The sequence below is a fragment of the Chanodichthys erythropterus genome, chromosome 21 (assembly GCF_024489055.1).
Source record: "Chanodichthys erythropterus isolate Z2021 chromosome 21, ASM2448905v1, whole genome shotgun sequence".
NCBI classification, from domain to species: Eukaryota; Metazoa; Chordata; class Actinopteri; order Cypriniformes; family Xenocyprididae; genus Chanodichthys; species Chanodichthys erythropterus.
The window spans coordinates 38,896,070-38,919,323 of NC_090241.1; the positions used below are offsets into that span (position 1 = coordinate 38,896,070).

The following is a 23,254-nucleotide window of genomic DNA, read 5'->3' on the forward strand; positions in this document are numbered from 1 at the left end:
GATTATTTTTTTGACCACTAGGATTCATGAAGCACAATTTGGCTTTATCACTAAATCCTTAATACTCTTAATTGCATTGTATGATTATTGGTCAATTCTGACATGTGATTTTTGTAATGTTTCCTTTCACAGGGTACTGAAAGATGGACCAGCAAATCCAGTCTACTGCAAGTGCTTATCTCTATACAAGGTTAATTAAAACTAATACAGTATAAAACATGCAGTATATATTTTTGGTCATTGTGTTTTTTATAAATACATTGTTAAAGTAGCCCATGTGACTACAGTAGTTCAACCTTAATGTTATGAAGTGACAAATGCTTTTTGTGCACAAAAACAAAACAAAAATAACGACTTTATTCAACAATTTCTTCTCTAAAAAGGAGAATATGGAGCTGGCGTTCGGATGTAAACACGGAAGCGCTGAATTGGGTTCACTGCCTCAACTGCATATGAGACTGACAGGGTAGAGAAGAAATTGCTGAATAAAGTCATTATTTTTGTTTTGTTTTTGCGCACAAAAAGTATTCTTTCTATTGATTTCATCTGAAATATCTTAATTTGTGTTCCGAAGATGAGCGAAGGTCTTGCAGGTTTGGAACAACATGAAGGGTGAGCTTTATTTCTCTCTTGCATTGTGTAAATATTATTTCTCCACCCCTTCAGGTCTGATCCTGGTTAATGAGCCATACTATAATGAGGCTGGCTTTGACAGTGACCGGGGACTTCAAGAGGGTTACGAGAACAGTCGCTGCTACAACGAGATGGCACTCATTAAGATGGTGCAGTCAATGACTCAACTTCTCCAGCAGCCTGTGGAGGTCTTTCAGCAGGAGATTTGTGAGCACTTTGCTTGCAGTGGCTGGCGGCTGGTCCATCGGCTGGAGTCCTGGCTAGATTTGGATGGGGCAGTGACTGACCGTATTTCACGATGTGGGGTTGGCAGCCTCCATGCAGAACCTCTGGAAGAGATCCCCTCAGCTCTGGCCCACAGCAGCCCAAGCAAACAGGATGTGCAAAGTGAAGAGGAGCTTGAGGACTCAGGTCTCAGTCCTTCCACAGTGGGGGCCAGTGTACCTCCTGGTTTAGACGGGCAACGGGACCTGAGCCAGAACTCTCAATGTGATAGCTCAGTGGGGGGTGGTGCAGGATCAGAAATACCGGAAGGTTCTGAAGTGGTGTCAGGTTTTGTGACATCTCAACAAAGTGTAAAACCATGTCAGGAGTCTCAGCCGACTGTTAGACCAAAGAAACGGAGAAAAAGCTATCGAAGCTTCCTTCCAGAGCGCAGTGGCTATCCAGATATTGGATTCCCACTCTTTCCTCTTTCCAAAGGCTTTGTAAAGAGCATGCGTGTAGTTTTGCAGCAGTATCGAGCTACTCTCACAGCTACTGGTGTTCCTGAATACCCAGAAAATAAATAATTGCCTTCCCTTTTTTCTTTTCTCCCTCTTTATTCAACACAAGAGCTGTGTTTTTCCCCTTTAACTATGGGCCTGGAAGTTTAATCTCCTCATCAGGCTGCAGATGTTCCCAGCAGCCTTTCTTAATTGCTTCGTAGTGCATCTTTAGTTGCTTTGTTTGTTGTTGCCTCTCATTGGTCATTGGGTGGCAGCATACATTATTTGTTTGTATTAAACAATGTTGAAATTTCATATGCTTCTATATTGTTTCCCTGACAACAACTCTGCCGTCACACCGCTCTCTCAGGGAAGTATGGACAGATGTGAAACATTAAGAGATACTGAGGCATGACTGAATCTTTTGTTGTGTTGTGACTTTTCAAGATTTGTGGTTAAAAACTGTGCCAGAGGGATACTCCTATTGGTCTTAGGCGTTGTCCTTTGCTACTTTTTTTTTTTTTTTTGGATGGGATTACCACCAGACCACATACTGGTTTGCACAAGCTGAAGGAAGTTTGATGGAGAAAAAAAAGGAGTAAGGATGAAGTTTCAGATCAGGTGTGACTGTTAGTTCGTGGTTCATCAAATAACTATATTTCCCAGCATGACTTGCTCTCTGTTCCATATTTCCAGTGCTGCTTTATACATTGCAATGCTTTTCAGTCTTGATCAATACATTCATTCTTTTAAAGTTGGTGACTTGCTTTTTGATCCAAAAAAGACAAAGTTGTACAACTGCCCAGTCATCTATACTGTACAGACCCTGATCATTCCTGCTAGCGTTTTGCACCAAAATCATATGAAAGTTGAGTGTCAAGTTTACATTTAAAAGACAAAAAGCAACCAGACACACTAAACTACTGACTCTTAAAACTGGAATCTAACATCTCCTTTCCCTCTCCCACAACAGTAAAATTTTCAACTTTATTAACTAGTGTTCTCTGTACAGTATATTATTTACAACTTTTCTTACACTTTCACCATAAACGCATATATCATAAAATCCAGTTTTCATATTTGTAAATAACCAGTACTCGTGGTATGAGGCAGGTTAGTCTTCTATACACGTGAAAAGGAAACCAGAGTTAACTAATCACTAGGAAGAGGTTTTTTTTTTTTTTTTTTTTTTTTTGGTTGGTTGGTTGGTTGGTTGTTTGGTTTTGTTTTTAACATTTTGAGCTTTGCTTGCATGAAGGTCTCTGGTTTAAAAAGATGAGTTCCCATTCATAACTCTTTCCTCTGTCCAACATTGTTGCCTTAAAACTGATTTCAAGCTTGACCCTACGTTCCTTTTTTTTTATTTTTTATACTGCATTGTCATTTTCTGTTAAGGGGCCCAGTTGAGACTAGCTATGATGGAGAGGCATACATTTTACAAATTATTTTCACAAGCACAATCCAAGAAGTTATATTCTTTCAACAACTGTGAAATGGTTTATTTCTGCATTTGCTTTTTTTTTTTTTTTTTTTTTTTTTTGATACACTATTTAACCAACTTTTATTCCCCATTTCATATGTGTCTTTGTGATGATTTAGATGCTGTGATTTAGAAGCTTCATGTTAATCCTGGTGCTGTGGTTTTCCAGACCACTAGGAGGCAGCAGACTAGTTTCAGAACGAACAGTTCCGACCTCACTCTTTTGTTTACATCAACATCAGGCCAGCTGTAATTATAGCACAGCCTACAGACACAATGTGTTTCATGTGCTGTTCCTCTTTGTGATGCAGTACTTGAGAAAAGTGAACACAGCTTTATATAGCTATGGAGTCATCAGGCTGTTTTACATGTAACAGATCCTCATAATTTTCTTAGTTTTGCACAAAAGTGATTGCACATAATTACACTTGTTAGCACTGGAAGGCACATCATGTTTCTTATGTTGTGAGTTGTGAGCAGCTGGCTTGGGCTGATTGGCAAATGTGTAGATGTAATATACTGCTGATGTTTTTCTGCACGTTAGCATTTAAGTCATTTAAAAGACAAAAATAAATTTCTGGCTGGTGACTTTGTGCCATCTTATATAAGAAATTCTCATACATGTTTCCATGCATATGTTGCTAAATTGATTTTCTACTTGTTTTCTCTTGAATTTGTAGCTTATTACACTTTGGCATTTGGAGAAAAATAAAGGCTTTATTAAATTGTTTCATATGCTCATATGCACATTTGCTCAGTTAACAGAGATTAAACTAAGTCTCTCTTCCGATTTAACTCTTTCACCAGTTCAGCCCTCCATGACTCGTTTTCAGTACATTTCCTACATTCAGTACTGAAATGTTAAGCTAAGTTTCAAGCGAGAATCAGACATCAACCTTAAACTAGGAACTGTTTTCTGTGTATGTGTAAAATACTATGAATTTAATCACACTATTATGAAGAGAGATAACAGCCAAAGCATGTAACCTGTTGCTTTAAGCCTTAACGGCTACATGAGACTTGACTGTACAATGTAAACATTTCCACAGTGGCCTGTATTGGTAAACTAATAAACATGATTTGTAGCCTGAATCCTCTGTATAGAAGTCATGAATATAGAAATATATAAAATATATAGATTATATATTTAACAGAAACGTGAGTCCTAATTGGTCATGTGAATGCTTGGGGTGTATCATGGAGTGTGTGTTGTATTTTTTTATTATTATTATTATTTTCTTTTTTTGCTTCATTTGTAAATTTAATTTGGTCGCATTAAACAATGTAAAAAGTAAAGCATTAAACTTTGCAAGCATTATCCTAAATTATCCTGTTTTTTACCCAAGTATTTATTTATTTATTTTTATTTTTTTCAGGAATTGATCTATCAGAAGAACAAACATGCATTTAAACAAATGTTTATAAAAAAAGAGGGATGCTACCGCTTTGCTTTGAATTTCCAATAGACAAATTTAGAGTGGGAAAATAGATTACTCAGATAATATTAAATGACTTTAAACAGTAGAAAATTAGCCAGCCACCTATTCCAAAAACATGGCATTGAGCAATAAATCTGTTCTGACATCAAATTTGAACTTTGTTGTAGTATTGTTAGGATACATTGCTTACTTAAAAAGATTGCTCAAACCTGTCAGACAATCACTTAAATTTTATTCTCTATCCCTAACATACTGTTTAGCATAGTCATAGACTAATATGAATACATTTATTCATACCTTGACTTACAACAATCAGATGTATTTTAGTATAATTTACAATCATTCACTAGTACTGATGCTGATTTAACCATGAGGCACATCAAATATTTTGAAGCATTTATATCTTAATACATTGTTTGCATAATTGTGCACTATAAATTTATCAATAATGCTGAATAAATATAATACATTAGCAAATATATTTTGGAAAGTTCATAATGCAAACTTGATCAATAATTGATAATTGACAAATACAGTATATGCATACAAATACAAAACTCAGTCCAGCAGCATGCTTAGTAGGTAGTTCAGCATGCTTAAAGGTAGTTAAAAAAAAAAAAAAAAAATTCTGTCATAATTTACTTACCCTCAAGTTGTTCCAAATTTCTTCTGCTGAACACAAAAGATATTTTGAAGAATATATGGGTAACCAAACAGTTGATGGTCCCCATTGACTTAGCATGGAAAAAAATACTATGGAAGTCAGTGGGGCTCACCAACTGTTTGGTTACCGACTTTCTTTCTTCTGCTGAACACAAAAGATATTTTTAAGAAACTCATAGTTTGGAACAACTTGAGAGTGAGAAATGACAATTTTAATTTTTGGGTGAACTATCCCTTTAAGACAAAATTTGTTATAGTTATTGCACTGCAGCATCACAGAATAATCAAAATGTGGCCTGCCCACAGACCAGGTTACTTGAAAAAGTCAGTAACCTCCCTTATACAAATATGCTTAAGGTACTGACAACTGAGTCTCTTGGGAAAATCAGAAACTGATAGATTGTCAGAAGAACAGCCCTGCCTGCAGGGCAGTATGTATTAGTCAACAATTTAGATGGCTTATTACTAAACAGCTGCTGGCAGATTACTCTTTATCCTGATAGACTGTTGGTAAAAGCAATCTTGTCTTAATGATATTCAGTATCTTTTAACACCAGTATCTTTTAACGCTTAACATGTCAGAATTCAATTTGACATTAAGACTAAATATAAGAGATGTTTGATAATGCAGTCTTTTTGCCCAGGATTTTTTTTTTTTTTTCAGAATTCTGAAATCAGAAATGTAAATTGACTATATATTAACCCTCATTGTTGTTCTGTCTTCTGATTTGATTTAAGTACTACAGCGCATGGGAATATTTTCAGAAAATCGGGCAGCTCCCACATGGTGATACTTCTCACTTTAAATGTCTACATCAGCCACAAAGCCCCAGGCCAGAGACAGAAAGGAGAACAAGCATTGACTGGAGGCCATGCAGATAGACGTGAGGTCCAGTGGTGACACCAGTCCTTTACATAACGTGAAGCCACAACTGACCAACAGCTCTTCACTTGACACAGCTTGTAACCTGGAAAACAGCCACAAGACACATCAGTCACCACAAACCTTAATTTTTTTTTTTTTATATGACTCCCTCACTGATATGTGCTATATCTGTTGAAACTTCAGTTTTAGGTGCTGGATGTTACAAATTCAGCTCACCTGCAACCCAGCCATACTACACAGGAACAATTCATATGAAGTCAGATGACAGTATGATTTTTATGGTTCTTTAACCAATACATTCTTTAACCATTGCTTGTCAGATTGATCAATATGATTTCAGTGAGATTTTTAGTAAAAGCCATGAATGTGAGGCAAAATTCTATGTCCAAGTATTATCAGAAAGGCAAATTAATTAGCCATTAATCAGCCGCCAGAGAACATCACATTAAGTGATCACAGTCTGGTGAGACTTGGATAGACTTCCCTATGGCAAGAGAACTTTTACCCCAAAATTGATCTCAGATGGCAAAATCGTGGCTAGCTGTACAGTATGAACCCAGCTTGTAATCAAACTGGTTGAAAGGTTTAAACAAAATAACCTGTTAATCAAACTCACTGTTTGGATGGATGCAAGATTGCTGTATGCTGACGTTACAAAAGACCACTAAAATTATCAAAATTCTGATTTACATGTGCTTTTTTCCATGTGCAGGAGTTTTATATATATATATATATACAGAGAGAGAGAGAGCAATATCACACTCGTAGCCGTGCGATATGGCTGTATATCAGCACGCTGTGATTCGTCCGTAGCTAATCACAGCGTGCTGTTATACAGCCATATCGCACAGCTTTTGTGCAGCACTACTTCCTTCCGCCATGGATTAAAATCTCAATTTGACAGTTGAACCAAGCCTCCGTTGCTAACTCTAAAATGTCACTTTAGAACTAGTAACGAAGGAACGTTGAGTCGCTTCATTGAAACACATTGAATTTTCTACAGTATTAGAGAGAGAGAGCGAGAGCGCGAGAGAAAGAGAGTAGGCTATTACCTGTGTCTGGTATATTGCATTACATTCCTTCATCAAGTCGATGTCCATAATATTACATCCTTTATACAAGTCCGTTTAAATGTCCGCTGAGGTAAGCGATCTTTGTATTTGTCTTTTTTTCAGCTTTGGGAATTTTCCATCCATAACACCCATAACACCACAGCGCTAAAACAACTTCCTTTTGCAAAAGTTCCTTTCAATTTAAAAGTCTCTTGTGACTCACTGACTAATTCTCCTGTAAAGTGTTGCCACCATCTAATGGCGTATTAATGTAATGTTCACTCAATCCATATTACTTAATGGACATATTTATATAAAATAATATTTAGGCTTATTGAACAACATATAAACACAATTGTACAGTTCATTCAAACATAAAGCACTAGTTATTAAAAAAAAAATAGGTCACCATTTACGCTGGTATGTGGGTTTTACAAATATTTAACGAATGAAAAGGATTTTAAAGAGATTGTGACAAAACCTCCTAACTCCATTGGATCCTCAAACTGTCAATCAAGCCTCATTAATCTGCCTCACCTCGTGAATGAAGTGCGCACGCAGTTTGGACATCTCTGTGCAATGCAAAGGTAAATAAAGATCTGATGTTTGGAAAAAAAATTGTAAAGCATTTTCTTTACTCAAAAAAACATACGTTTATAAAGTTTAATGTTTTACATATTTGAAGCAGAGAAGAGTCTGATATGTCCCGTCTAGTTGTAGTCAATGTGCTATATAAGGTAACGTAACGTTTATTATCAAATTTAATATAGCACAAATCGACTTGCTCTGTAACAAATAATAGATTAATAAGACCAAAGATTGCCCGTTCTATGTACTCAAATTGAATTATGTCTCGTGTTTAACCACTATAAGAGCCAGCGGCAAATCCCAGAGGCACTGGCCGAGATGAAGCTGTTCTCGGCGGTTACAGAAGCACTGAACGGCCGCTGACGCACTCGAGATCGCATCTCCGAAAACGTCATTTTATATGTTTCACCGTTTGAGAATGTGTTTTTGGAGTAAAGTATATTGAAAACTATGTGCTTTAAACTTTAAAAACACGAAACACTTTTTCACACACATGTAACACGTTCACATACAACTTTAAAGCGATGCGGATCGTTGAAAACTAAAACGTAGTATTCAGACACAGTAAAATGTTATCAGAAAAGGTTTCTGAAAACCATGTAAAACATTATGCTTTAAAATGTAAAAATACGAAACAAGGTTTTGTGGTTAAACATTGCAAACAAGGGTTGTTTTATTAAAACTCTTTTCATATATACATTTGAAGGGTGTTTTCCCCCGCAAACAACATTACAAATGTTAAAAACAACAACAAAAGCCAAAACAAAAAGTTTTTTCACATGATGTTCAACAATCTCAAAAGAGGTCAAAAGTGCTTCTAAAACAATGTCTCAAACATGCTGTAACGCAAAGTTAAAAACAGTGAGAAAAACAGTGTTGTACCGGGTAAAAAAATGCACGAGAGCTGTCATAATTTCCCCACGCCCCAGGGTTTAATAGGCTAATATAGCTCAACTTAAACGTCCACATACATGAAGTGAGAAAAAATATACAAATAAGCATTCAAGTCGGGTCACAAATAAAAGAGGAAAATTAAACAAAGATGCGGATATCTCTTCTGCTGCTCACCTGAGCTATGTCCCTCTATGCACATGCGCAGTTGTCATTCTAACTCAAATTATGAATGAAAGTGACCATTACAATGCGTAAAGCATTAAACATAACACACAACAGTGGTTAAAATGTCCAGTAAGAAGTTTTTCCATTTTTAACATTTAACAGTGGCTTAATCTGTCCCATTTAAGACGGCATCGCTCGCAAATGACAAACATTTGAAAGACGATTTTGTGTAAAGCTGCACGTACATCCAAAGGAAAGACATAGCCCACAACAAACACAATAGCCTAATGAAATAACATTTAAAAATATGATTTTTGTTCATTTTAGTTAATTTAGATATATTTACTCTTAGATCTTTTCAAGCCTAATACTTTCAAGGCTCTCCCCCCTCCACAACAACAACAACAACAACAACGCACGCGCACGCACGCACGCACGCACGCACGCACGCACGCACGCACACACACACACACACACACACACACACACACACACACACACACACACACACACACACACATACTTGTTTTTGTGAAATGTGGGGACATTCCATAGGCGTAATGGTTTTTATACTGTACAAACCGTATTTTCTATCCCCCTACACTACCCCTACCCCTAAACCTAACCCTCACAGGAAACTGTGCACACTTTTACTTTGTCACAAAAACTCATTCTGTGTGATTTATAAGCCTTTTGAAAAGTGGGGACATGCTGAATGTCCTCATATTTCACCTCTTTTTGTAATACCTATGTCATACCCATGTCATTATACACATTTGTGTCCTGATATTTCACAAAAACAAGTACACACACACACACACACACACACACACACACACACACACACACACACACACACACACACACACACACACACAGTTGAACGTCTAAACTTTTACGACATCACGAGTGATTGTATCATGCTGTTAGATAACGAGAAAGGATGTCTGGTTCGGGACATAGAATCAGTAACACGTGGATATTAGCTCTTCAAAGACTGTAAAACATCTAAGAATGTTTCGGGGTGTTTTACAGCAGCTCTGGTGAATCTGGAAGAGTCTGACATTGTGAACTCTGGCATTGTGAACTTTGTTTGGCTTTGTAAACCTAGGATTAATACAGGTCGATTAGGACATTTTTTTCCAAGTCATCTCAATGGCAAAATGTGTCCCAATCACCCTGAATTCATATTGCGTAGGTTTTCTCTACAAGAAATTGATGAAAACAGTAACATTACTGCAACTTTTAGTTTATCAAGTACTGGTATTTTACTGAAACAAGACAAAAAGAATGTTTCATTTACCCCCAACAGTTATTTTTCCCAGTTAGCCATTAGGCCTATAGTTATTCCTTTTATTTTTTTTAGACCTAAAATGTTGATCACTACAGGTATAGTTCAAACATGCAATGATCAAGAAAGCTCATTTTGGTGTAATCTTTGTGAGCTCTCACCCAGAACACAACACTTTGTATTAGGTGTTCTAGACAAAAGCTTCATACTAACAGAAAATATTATGTAAGTTAAACTGTGAGTGTACTTTAACGTTATTCAATATTTTCAATATGAATATTATGGTTTCATGTTGCTTTACAGATTTTTGTTTGTTATTTGCTAATACTTTTTCAACTAACACTTCAACATCCAGCCCAAGATGTACAGTATGAGCTATGGATCTTAAAAGGCTGTTAATCTTAAAAGGCTAAGGCTGTTAAAAGGCATTCCACACTCTGGTAAAACCATTAGTTCAAATTTAAAAAAATTGTGTTTGCACAAAACTAAATTCAAGATATGAGTTTACTACAAAAGAGTGTATAAGGCATATAGGACAGCACAAATTAAAGAGATGTATGAGCTAAGGATCTTATTTGGCCACAAATAAACAGGTAATGGGATGTTTAAAGTGACACAATATACAGTTAGATATTCTCCTACTTCATATGTCTGCAAATAGTTGTGCCAAAATCTTTGAAAAGTGCCAATTAGCTATAAATAATACAGAAATCCTCTCTCCTGGTCTATTGCGAAAGTTTGGTGATTTGTAAATGAATTTTTCCCCCCCGCTAATCGCTGATGTTGTTTACATTTTGTTTCTATGTTTTATTATTTATTTATTTATTTATTTATTTATTTTTGAACATTTGTACAGTTTGTAAAGACTGCTCTCTAAGCATGGTCAAACATAGGAGGAGTTCATGAAAACATAAATACAGCATAAAGAGAATTAAATGACAGCCTTTCTACATGACACTGCTTAAGACTAAACAGATGACATTTCTTTTAGGTCATCTTTCTGGTATGTCTTCGATGTGGGGTCACAAGACATGACGCCCCAACAACAACAAAAAAAGTGAGTCTTGCTGTTTTTCTGTTACCTAATACAACTATTACACTTCAGGTTTTTCTACTATTACACTTAAAGCTGAGCATTTCACTGTTCTTCTGTGTATGTCTCTAAGCATCCATTAAGTAAATTAATTACAGTTGAAAAGTAGTCATTTTAGGTAAAAGGTGGGATGATTCATGACCTTTGGTGCCTGTCTATTAGGTCTGATCCACAAAACAGATGGTGTGCTTTATGTCTTAATAATTTGTTCTTCTTTTTATGAAAGCATGCTTTGAGATAACTTATGTGTGAAACATGCTCAGTCACATTCAGTCACTCTGAATTCTAGTTTATATTAATTGAACGTTGTTATTCCCCAACATGTTTAACAATGCTTGTTTTCTCTGCCTCATCAAAGTTCCCACAAGTCACAAAGTTCTAGTAGTATACTGAATCTGAAACCATCCCAAATTTTAGCATGTAACAGTCTGGAGACATTTGTGTTTTTATGATTCTTTGATTTTTGTTTGCATTTCTCCTGAAACTTACTGTTTTAGAAATTGTTTACCAACTTTTAACATCAACATTCTCAACGTATTGCGTGTGATTGTAAGGTTTTGTGTGTCTGTTTTCCTTACACTTTTGGCTGGAAAAACAACAACTATGTTTATTTGCTGTAATGCTAGTGAGCTCAAGGTGTTCATAAATAGATTTTTGGGGCAGTACGTGTATACAGAATGTAGCAAAAGAATCTTTGAAATATTTTATTTTGTAAAACATCTGCCTAGCGAATGGTACCTTTAAAATCATCGTTTTATTATTAATATCATTCAGTTCTTTGTCATGATTATTATTTTTGCTTTTATTTTTACCTCCTAAAGAATCAGGTTTGCAAGTTGTGTAATACAGTTTTTATGAACTCATGACCACAAAAGAATGAGTTAAGTGATTCAACCTTTTATTTCAACAATATGATGATGAATAGATACATACATTGAAATAATAAAGAAAATGATAAAAATAGCATTAAATAAAAACAGCAAAACAATAATAATGACATTACCGTTTGTCTAACCAAAAAAGAAAATCTCTGCAGGCTATCATGTTTTGTTCTAGCTGATTAGAGTTTCAACTATTTCATCAATGTCAGTTTTCTTATTTGTTGAAAACATACGTCAGTTACACATGTACACATACAGAGAACCTCTGTAACTTTGAACTCGTTGCTATATTCAGACATCACATCCATAACTTTTTCAAATACTTACACAGACTGACTCTTTGCTGTTAATAATACACAAACTTGTTGTATGACTGATTGTATCAGACCATGAATTTTTCAGGGCTCTTACAATGTCCATTTCATTTTTGAGATTTATTACACATTTGGTATCCCCTGCACAATCATTATTCAATTCAAATGCAGCATCGATGATCTTCATCAGAACTCTCCATCACACTCCATCAGCTTTTGTGTAGCCATTTCACAAATCTGCCACGTTGAAGATAGACTTTTCAGAACTCAACTTTGTGCACAATATAAACTTTGTCTCCTATTCAATGCTGAATGATTTTAATAGTTTCGAGTCCTTAAACAATTGTCCAGGCCTTGTTGCGCATTAATGCTTTGAAGTTGTGGTTTATAGGTCAGACCCCCTGAAGTAGTATTAGTCGAAGAATCGCAGTTTGCGTCAGTCTCAGACAATCCATGTAACAAACAGATACATTTCAAAACTTCAACCTTTAATCAACGATATGTAGCAGTAGCACAGGAGTAACCTGGTATTGCACTGAAGGTCAACTTGTTAAAGAGAGCAACTGAGCTCTGTGTATCTTTGTGGGTTATCAGGACACCTGATTGGGGTAAACCCTCCCTCAATGGAGGGTGGTGTAAAGGGGGTTGTCGTCAAGCCATAAACAACTTTATAGAATTAAGGCAGGCCACAATGAAACAGGGATGTCTATTAATTACACCAAAAGATTCAGTTAGCATAATATGATTAAAGATTACAAGGACAAAAATAAATAAATAAATAATGCATGGGTGAATTGTTTACATTAAGATCCATAACATGAATTTAGAAAGAAGATAGGATGTATTTCATTTTGTGTAGGCTTTAAGCAATTTTTTCCAAATATTAACATGGTAAAGTTCCGTTACAGACTTTTAGCTAATTAAAAATATATTGAGTAAAATTAAAACTTCAACCATGACGTACATATTGTTCAAAGTTACAGAGGTTCTCTGTATGTGTACATGTGTAACTGACGTATGTTTTCAACAAATGAGAAAACTGAAATTGATGAAATAGTTGAAACTCTAATCAGCTAGAACAAAACATGATAGCCTGCAGAGATTTTCTTTTTTGGTTAGACAAACGGTAATGTCATTATTATTGTTTTGCTGTTTTTATTTAATGCTATTTTTATCATTTTCTTTATTATTTCAATGTATGTATCTATTCATCATCATATTGTTGAAATAAAAGGTTGAATCACTTAACTCATTCTTTTGTGGTCATGAGTTCATAAAAACTGTATTACACAACTTGCAAACCTGATTCTTTAGGAGGTAAAAATAAAAGCAAAAATAATAATCATGACAAAGAACTGAATGATATTAATAATAAAACGATGATTTTAAAGGTACCATTTGCTACGCAGATGTTTTACAAAATAAAATATTTCAAAGATTCTTTTGCTACATTCTGTATACACGTACTGCCCCAAAAATCTATTTATGAACACCTTGAGCTCACTAGCATTACAGCAAATAAACATAGTTGTTGTTTTTCCAGCCAAAAGTGTAAGGAAAACAGACACACAAAACCTTACAATCACACGCAATACGTTGAGAATGTTGATGTTAAAAGTTGGTAAACAATTTCTAAAACAGTAAGTTTCAGGAGAAATGCAAACAAAAATCAAAGAATCATAAAAACACAAATGTCTCCAGACTGTTACATGCTAAAATTTGGGATGGTTTCAGATTCAGTATACTACTAGAACTTTGTGACTTGTGGGAACTTTGATGAGGCAGAGAAAACAAGCATTGTTAAACATGTTGGGGAATAACAACGTTCAATTAATATAAACTAGAATTCAGAGTGACTGAATGTGACTGAGCATGTTTCACACATAAGTTATCTCAAAGCATGCTTTCATAAAAAGAAGAACAAATTATTAAGACATAAAGCACACCATCTGTTTTGTGGATCAGACCTAATAGACAGGCACCAAAGGTCATGAATCATCCCACCTTTTACCTAAAATGACTACTTTTCAACTGTAATTAATTTACTTAATGGATGCTTAGAGACATACACAGAAGAACAGTGAAATGCTCAGCTTTAAGTGTAATAGTAGAAAAACCTGAAGTGTAATAGTTGTATTAGGTAACAGAAAAACAGCAAGACTCACTTTTTTTGTTGTTGTTGGGGCGTCATGTCTTGTGACCCCACATCGAAGACATACCAGAAAGATGACCTAAAAGAAATGTCATCTGTTTAGTCTTAAGCAGTGTCATGTAGAAAGGCTGTCATTTAATTCTCTTTATGCTGTATTTATGTTTTCATGAACTCCTCCTATGTTTGACCATGCTTAGAGAGCAGTCTTTACAAACTGTACAAATGTTCAAAAATAAATAAATAAATAAATAAATAAATAAATAATAAAACATAGAAACAAAATGTAAACAACATCAGCGATTAGCGGGGGGGGGAAATTCATTTACAAATCACCAAACTTTCGCAATAGACCAGGAGAGAGGATTTCTGTATTATTTATAGCTAATTGGCACTTTTCAAAGATTTTGGCACAACTATTTGCAGACATATGAAGTAGGAGAATATCTAACTGTATATTGTGTCACTTTAAACATCCCATTACCTGTTTATTTGTGGCCAAATAAGATCCTTAGCTCATACATCTCTTTAATTTGTGCTGTCCTATATGCCTTATACACTCTTTTGTAGTAAACTCATATCTTGAATTTAGTTTTGTGCAAACACAATTTTTTTAAATTTGAACTAATGGTTTTACCAGAGTGTGGAATGCCTTTTAACAGCCTTAGCCTTTTAAGATTAACAGCCTTTTAAGATCCATAGCTCATACTGTACATCTTGGGCTGGATGTTGAAGTGTTAGTTGAAAAAGTATTAGCAAATAACAAACAAAAATCTGTAAAGCAACATGAAACCATAATATTCATATTGAAAATATTGAATAACGTTAAAGTACACTCACAGTTTAACTTACATAATATTTTCTGTTAGTATGAAGCTTTTGTCTAGAACACCTAATACAAAGTGTTGTGTTCTGGGTGAGAGCTCACAAAGATTACACCAAAATGAGCTTTCTTGATCATTGCATGTTTGAACTATACCTGTAGTGATCAACATTTTAGGTCTAAAAAAAATAAAAGGAATAACTATAGGCCTAATGGCTAACTGGGAAAAATAACTGTTGGGGGTAATTGAAACATTCTTTTTGTCTTGTTTCAGTAAAATGCCAGTACTTGATAAACTAAAAGTTGCAGTAATGTTACTGTTTTCATCAATTTCTTGTAGAGAAAACCTACGCAATATGAATTCGGGGTGATTGGGACACATTTTGCCATTGAGATGACTTGGAAAAAAATGTCCTAATCGACCTGTATTAATCCTAGGTTTACAAAGCCAAACAAAGTTCACAATGCCAGAGTTCACAATGTCAGACTCTTCCAGATTCACCAGAGCTGCTGTAAAACACCCCGAAACATCCTTAGATGTTTTACAGTCTTTGAAGAGCTAATATCCATGTGTTACTGATTCTACGTCCCGAACCAGACATCCTTTCTCGTTATCTAACAGCATGATACAATCACTCGTGATGTCGTAAAAGTTTAGAAGTTCAACTGTGTGTGTGTGTGTGTGTGTGCGCGTGTGTGTTGTTGTTGTTGTGGAGGGGGGAGAGCCTTGAAAGTATTAGGCTTGAAAAGATCTAAGAGTAAATATATCTAAATTAACTAAAATGAACAAAAATCATATTTTTAAATGTTATTTTGTATATTTCATTAGGCTATTGTGTTTGTTGTGGGCTATGTCTTTCCTTTGGATGTACGTGCAGCTTTACACAAAATCGTCTTTCAAATGTTTGTCATTTGCGAGCGATGCCGTCTTAAATGGGACAGATTAAGCCACTGTTAAATGTTAAAAATGGGAAAACTTCTTACTATTTTAACCACTGTTGTGTGTTATGTTTAATGCTTTACGCATTGTAATGGTCACTTTCATTCATAATTTGAGTTAGAATGACAACTGCGCATGTGCATAGAGGGACATAGCTCAGGTGAGCAGCAGAAGAGATATCCGCATCTTTGTTTAACTTTCCTCTTTTATTTGTGACCCGACTTGAATGCTTATTTGTATATTTTTTCTCACTTCATGTATGTGGACGTTTAAGTTGAGCTATATTAGCCTATTAAACCCTGGGGCGTGGGGAAATTATGACAGCTCTCGTGCATTTTTTTTTCCCGGTACAACACTGTTTTTCTCACTGTTTTTAACTTTGCGTTACAGCATGTTTGAGACATTGTTTTAGAAGCACTTTTGACCTCTTTTGAGATTGTTGAACATGTGAAAAAACTTTTAGTTTTGGCTTTTGTTGTTGTTTTTAACATTTGTAATGTTGTTTGCGGGGGAAAACACCCTTCAAATGTATATATGAAAAGAGTTTTAATAAAACAACCCTTGATTGCATTGTTTAACCTCAAAACCTTGTTTCGTATTTTTACATTTTAAAGCATAATGTTTTACATGGTTTTCAGAAACCTTTTCTGATAACATTTTACTGTGTCTGAATACTACGTTTTAGTTTTCAACGATCCGCATCGCTTTAAAGTTGTATGTGAACGTGTTACATGTGTGTGAAAAAGTTTTTTGTGTTTTTAAAGTTTAAAGCACATAGTTTTCAATATACTTTACTCCAAAAACACATTCTCAAACGGTGAAACATATAAATCCCCCCCCCCAAAGTGGGAGAGGATGCTATCAAAGAAAGAATAAATCAGTAAGTTAATGGATAATTTTTTTTTTAAAACTTTATTCACAAACATTATTTTGTTGAATTATTTTACTACCATTTAAATATATACCTCTGCACATGTCTATCCTCCAGTGTTGGGGGGGGGGGGGGGGGATTTGGGAGCGGCTTCACACGCCGATCTATTCTCACTCTACTTTTATCGCTGGTGAGTGAAGATGTATTGCATGGAGCAGAGTAAGAGTTGTTTTTGTTAAAAAACTAAACAAATCCTTAGCAGCAAATTGCAGTGTTAAAATGTTTTGCTTGAAACTATTCATCTTTTTAACAACTGTTGCTTGATAGTTTTAATGCTAATGCACGTGTTTGATATTTTACCCTGTTATTTTTCTGTTATCTTGTGTGAAAGACATTCTCTAACTTGTTTTACATTTTTCTGATAATGCTTAAAAAGGTCTGGATAGGCCTTTGGGTTTTAACAGTATACATCATTTTAAAAGTTAAAGTTGTAGACCCTATGTGAAATGTTTGTTATTGTGAAAGAAGCTTTCTTCAAATGTATGTGAAAAACGTTCTCTAACTTGTTTTACCTTTGTTAAAAGTTCAAAGCACTTTTTCTGATAATGTTTTAAAATGTCTGACTTTTTTGTTTTTACCGTTTTTAAAACTGTGTTTGGAAAACTTGTTTTACATTTTTAAATGATTGGACATTGACTTTAATGTTTTTCATGTGATGAAAAGGCTTTTTCTGACTTGTTTTACTTTTTTTCTGAAAATGTTTTAAATGTTTGAACATTGACTTTTTGGTTTTTAATGTAATTGAAATGCTTTCTCTAACTTGTTTTTACTTTTCCTGGTAACCTCTTTAAAATATATTTTAAGCCTTCGTGTTTTAAACGATACACTTTATTTGTATGTCTTCAAAATAAAAACTGTACAAATGTATGTGGAAACAAAACTCTCTTTAATAAAAACATCCCTTGACTCCCTAATGTCTGTCACTGTCACCCAATACATTCTTTCACATTTTAAAATTTTAAAGCATAATGTTTTACTATATATATATATATATATATCACATTTGACCTTTTCTGATAACATTTTACTATGCCTGAATGCTAGCCTACATTTTTTGCTTTTAACAAACCGCATCACTTTAAAGTTGCATGATGTGAAAGTGTTATATGTGTGTGAAAAACTGTTTACCTCCCATGTTTCATGTTTTTAAATTTTAAAGCACATAGTTTTAAATGGTTTCAATATACTTTACACCATATATAAATTTCCCCCAGTGCGAGAGGTGGATGATGCTATCAAAGAGTGAATAAATCAATTAATGAACTCAAATTAATGAACAGTTAATGAGTTAATGAACTAAAGAACGTTAAAACATCATTATTTATAAGCGTTATTTTCTTTTATTACCATTTAAATGTGCATCTCTGCTCTCATCTATCCCTCCGGTGTTGGGGGGCATGTTAGGGGCGGATGACATCGATGTTTGGAGGTGTGTTAGGGGCGGAGACTTGGGACCGATTTCACAGGACGTTCTGACTTCATTCTGTATTTGACAATGAAGAGATAGGATGTCTTTCATGGTGCAGTGTAAGAATTATTTATTGCTAAACATTAACAGTAAATTGCAGTGTTAGAAATGTTTTTGCTTTTTAAAAAACATTTGTCTTTTAACTCCTATTGTTTAATATACTTAATGCTAATGCGATTGTTTGTTTGATACTTTTTGTTAAAATCTTGTATTTAATTATTTAACTGGGCTTTTTAAATATACACGTTCTATCTTTCGGTGTTGAGGTGGGCCTGTTAGGGGCGGATGACGTTGATGTTTGGAGGCGTGTTAGGGGCGGAGACTTGTGAGCGTTTTCACAGGCCGTTCTGACTTTATTCTGCGTTTGGCAACGAAGAGATAGGATGTGTTTCACAGAGCAGCGTAAGAATTATTTTTTGCTAAAATGTTAACAGTAAATTGCAATGTTAGAAATGTTTTTTGCTTTTTTTTTAACAACACTGTTTAATACACAATGTTAATGCACTTGTTTTATACTTTTGTTTCAGAAAATCTAATAACATTTTTAAATTGTCTTTGTGTTTGTACAATTCGTTAATGTCTTTTTAAAAAACATTCAATTATGTGAAATAACTTTCTTTAATAAAAACATCCCTTAAAAGCACATGTCTGTCACCCTGATACACTGTTATACCATTTTTGAATACTTTTTGATCGTTTTCAAACATTTTCACTTCAAAACACACAAAGTCCAAAACACAGTCATAAATTCCTTAGTGGGGGTAGTAGAGAGGTGTAGTGGGGTAGTGGGGGAGGGCAAAAACAGGTGGCCAAAACAGGTGTCCGTTTAATATACTTAATGCTAATGCGATTGTTTGTTTGATACTTTTTGTTAAAATCATGTGTTTAATTATTTAACTGGGCTTTTTAAATATACACGTTCTATCTTTCGGTGTTGAGGTGGGCCTGTTAGGGGCGGATGACGTTGATGTTTGGAGGCGTGTTAGGGGCGGAGACTTGTGAGCGTCTTCACAGGCCGTTCTGACTTCATTCTGAATTTGTCAGGGACGAGATAGGATGTGTTCCACGGATCAGTGTAAGAATTATTTATTGTTAAAAACGTTAACAGTAAATGTTAGAAATGTTTTTGCTTTTTAAAAACATTGGTATTTTAACAACTATTGCTTGATATACTTAATGTGCTTAATGTTACTTAGTGCACTTGTTTTATACTTTTGTTTCAGAAAATCTAACAACATTTTAAATTGTCTTTGTGTTTGTACAATTCATTAATGTCTTTTTTCACAACATTTAAATATGTGAAATAACTTTCTTTAATAAAAACATCCCTTAAAAATCCATGCCTGTCACCCCGATACACTGTTTTACATTTTAAAGTTTAAGCACCGTTTTCAAACATTTTCACTTCAAAAACACACAAAGTCCAAAACACAGTCATAAATTCAATAAAAATTAAAAGGGAGAGGTAGTGGGGTAGTGGGGGGAGGACAAAAACAGGTGGCCAAAACAGGTGTCCAAACAGGTGTCCAGTCCGGAGGGAAGGGTGGGAGGGAGGGGTGGGGGGGAATATTTTTATGGGGGTCATAAATCAAATAATTTTTGACACATAGTACCCTATAACCCTCTCTCCCACATACAAGCGTAAATGGTGACCTATTTTTATTTTTTTTAATAACTAGTGCTTTATGTTTGACTGAACTGTACAATTGTGCTTATTTGTTGTTCAATAAATAATATTTTATATAAATATGTCCATTAAGTAATATGGATTGAGTGAACATTACATTAATACACCATTAGATGGCGGCAACACTTTACAGGAGAATTAGTCAGTGAAGCACAAGAGACTTTTAAATTGAAAGGAACTTTTGCAAAAGGAAGTTGTTTTAGCGCTGTGGTGCTATGGAAAATTCCCAAAGCTGTAAAAAAAGATCGCTTTCCTCAGCGGACATTCAAACAGACTTGTATAAAGGATATAATATTATGGACATCGACTTGAAGAATGAATGTAATGCAATATACCAGACACAGGTAATAGCCTACTCTCTCTCTCTCTCTCTCTCTCTCTCTCTCTCTCTCTCTCTCTCTCTAATACTGTAGAAAATTCAATGTGTTTCAATGAAGCGACTCAACGTTCCTTCGTTACTAGTTCTAAAGTGATGTTTTAGAGTTAGCAACGGAGGCTTGGTCCAACTGTCAAATTGAGATTTGAATCCGTGGCGGAAGGAGGTAGTGTTGCACAAAAGAGGGTTTTAAAGACACTCAGTTGTTGTTCTTATTTATTTACACACTCGTGCCATCGAACTGTTGTATAAACACAATATCACACTCGTAGCCGTGCGATATGGCTGTATATCAGCACGCTGTGATTACCTACGGACGAATCACAGTGTGCTGATATACAGCCATATCGCACGGCTACGAGTGTGATATTGCTCATATATATAAACATATATTAATATAATATATAAAATATATTATTTATATATATTATATATATAAATATAATATAGTTTTTTTATCATAATTATTTTTTAAAAATCTTATTTTTTTTTTTTTTTAAATGTTATTGAATTAAAGGGCAAAATTTGTGTGTTAGTCTCACAACCTTGCAATTTAACTCAGGGCTAAATAATGTTTGTAATTATTTTCTCGCTCTTTGTTCTGAAAAGATTTGCTTAGTGCTGCTCTGTGGAAAACAGGAGGGGCAGAATATGGAGAGCAGATTATAGCATCTTTGGAGCAATTTGGGTTTGCTTAGCTGAGTAATGACTTAGGCCCAATCCCAATTCTATTTTATACCCCTTCCCCTTACCCCTACGCCTACCCCTTCCCCTTGCCCCTTGAAACAGAGTGTCAAGGGGTAGGGCTGAAAATATTCCCCTAAGAATTGGGACACCACTACTAGACCGTTACACGTCATCATAAGTCGTCGCTAGCTCCTACGTCATAGATGCGCCGATGTTTATCACACACTTCTAAGGGCCGTTACATAGTCAACGCGAGAAACGCAAGCAAGCAACGCGAGCAAGCAACGCGAGCGACGCGCTCACTTTCATAGTCTAAACAGTGGACGCAAGCGTCACGGGCGATGCGTGTATGCAATACACCGCTCACGCAACAGGGGGTAGTAGAGTCGGGTGATATTCAGATCAGAATGGCAACTGAAGAGGAGTGTATTCTGTTGCTGATTTTACATCGGCTGCAACAAAGGCAACGCAGAGATAGACGGTGGTATGTTCGCCCTTTAAATCAAAAAAGAGATCAGGATGGGGAGTTTGTCTCTGGTGCTTCCCATGCGAAGCCTGGACGAGGAGAGACATTTCCAGTATTTTAGGATGAATACAAGTTCGCATAATTTTTCCTCTTCGCCCACCATTGTATTCAAACCTTCTTCCTCTGTAAACACAATAATTGAATTAATGTACAATACTTGCAATGTCGCCCCCACGACAACGCATAGTATTGCGTGCATCGGCGCGTCGCGTATCAAAAACTAGGACGACACATTTGGCTACGCACCGACGCATAATGGCGGCCGAAGCGTAACGATGCGTAGCCTCGGGGACGCGTATGCGTACAGATGCGTTGACTATGAAACGGCCCTAAAGGCCAATTCACACCGCACCGACAACACTCGTCTGTTGGTGTTTGTTGGATCGGTGTGATACCCCTGTTGGCGTCTGTTGGAGTCGGTTTTCACCTGACTGAACATGTTTAATCGGCATTTGTCGGGTCGTGGAATGTCTGCGCGGTGTGAACAGTTTTCCAACAGACGGCAACAAACTCACGAAATCTGACCTGGCCACGAACCGTTGCCATGACGATGAGGCAAGTCCCCTGCAAAGACAGCTGTTTGATCGCGCCCGCGCCTCACACACACACAACAAAGCAGTGGAAACCTGACATCGCAGCTTGTTCATTATAAAAAATAAAATACTGTTAAAAAAAAATAAACAAAAGGTACAACAGTCCATAGTGCAATCCGTGCCATTGAGCAAGAGCAGCTGCTCCTCTTCACCAAAAGAAAGAGGTAACGTTAACCACTATGAGAGCAACGCAGGTTTACCTTCAGTTTCGTTTTGAATAATTCGTTTTGGCTTGTTTAGCTACATGGTTGTATATGCTTATGGGTCTCGTTAATAAAAAGGGTCGCGCTAAAAAATTGTTTGTTGGTGCGGTGTGAATTGGCCTTTTAAGATGCCATCGATAGCTGTAGTGATCTCTGCTTCTTGGGCGACAGCTATTTTTTTGCATTTGTCTTCAGTTCTTCGCATAAGACAAAGGAGACGAACCTGCGTGTTTCCTCAGGAGTCCCTGGTTGATACAGAACATACAATACTGATGAATAAGCACGCAAACTGAATGCACTTTTTGTTTATATCATGTAACGTACACGTATATATGGACGTAACCACAACAAAACAATACATTAATCAGGCATGCGGCAAAAAGATAAGTTAGCTGCCACCGGACTTGAATTTATGTTGTCAAATCAATGCGGGTTTCAATAAAATATAAACAAAATTGTTGTGGAACTATCATAAAGTAAAAAACATTAGCAAACTGTTTTCATAGCGATTTTAACAAAAACATTTTCGGAGAACATAACCGTATAACTTACATGAACACAAGATTAAAGGCAACATAAAACAAGTGATTATTTATTACTAAAATACTGTTTACCGTAAAAAAATACTTACATTTATGGGTCTCTCTGCTCGCTTGGTCGGCCATGTTGGAAATTTATCATACCCCTTCGTCTGAAGTGTGGTCCCGAAAAATCTTCGTTTCAAGGGCTACCTGGCCCTTCCCCCTACCCCTTCCCCTCCAACCAAATGAGAATTGGGACACCCC

General features: G+C 35.7%; 1 protein-coding gene across 1 annotated transcript in view; it reads left to right on the top strand.

Moving 5' to 3' along the window:
• The window catches only part of ube2o (ubiquitin-conjugating enzyme E2O), a 43,673-nt gene extending 42,249 nt beyond the window's left edge, over positions 1–1,424 (top strand). The window contains exons 19-21 of the mRNA XM_067372646.1: positions 133–190; positions 667–1,190; positions 1,227–1,424. Of these exons, the coding sequence (XP_067228747.1) occupies positions 133–190; positions 667–1,190; positions 1,227–1,424 (780 nt within the window). The remainder of the gene's footprint in view (positions 1–132; positions 191–666; positions 1,191–1,226) is intronic.
• Positions 1,425–23,254: the final 21,830 nt, after the last annotated feature.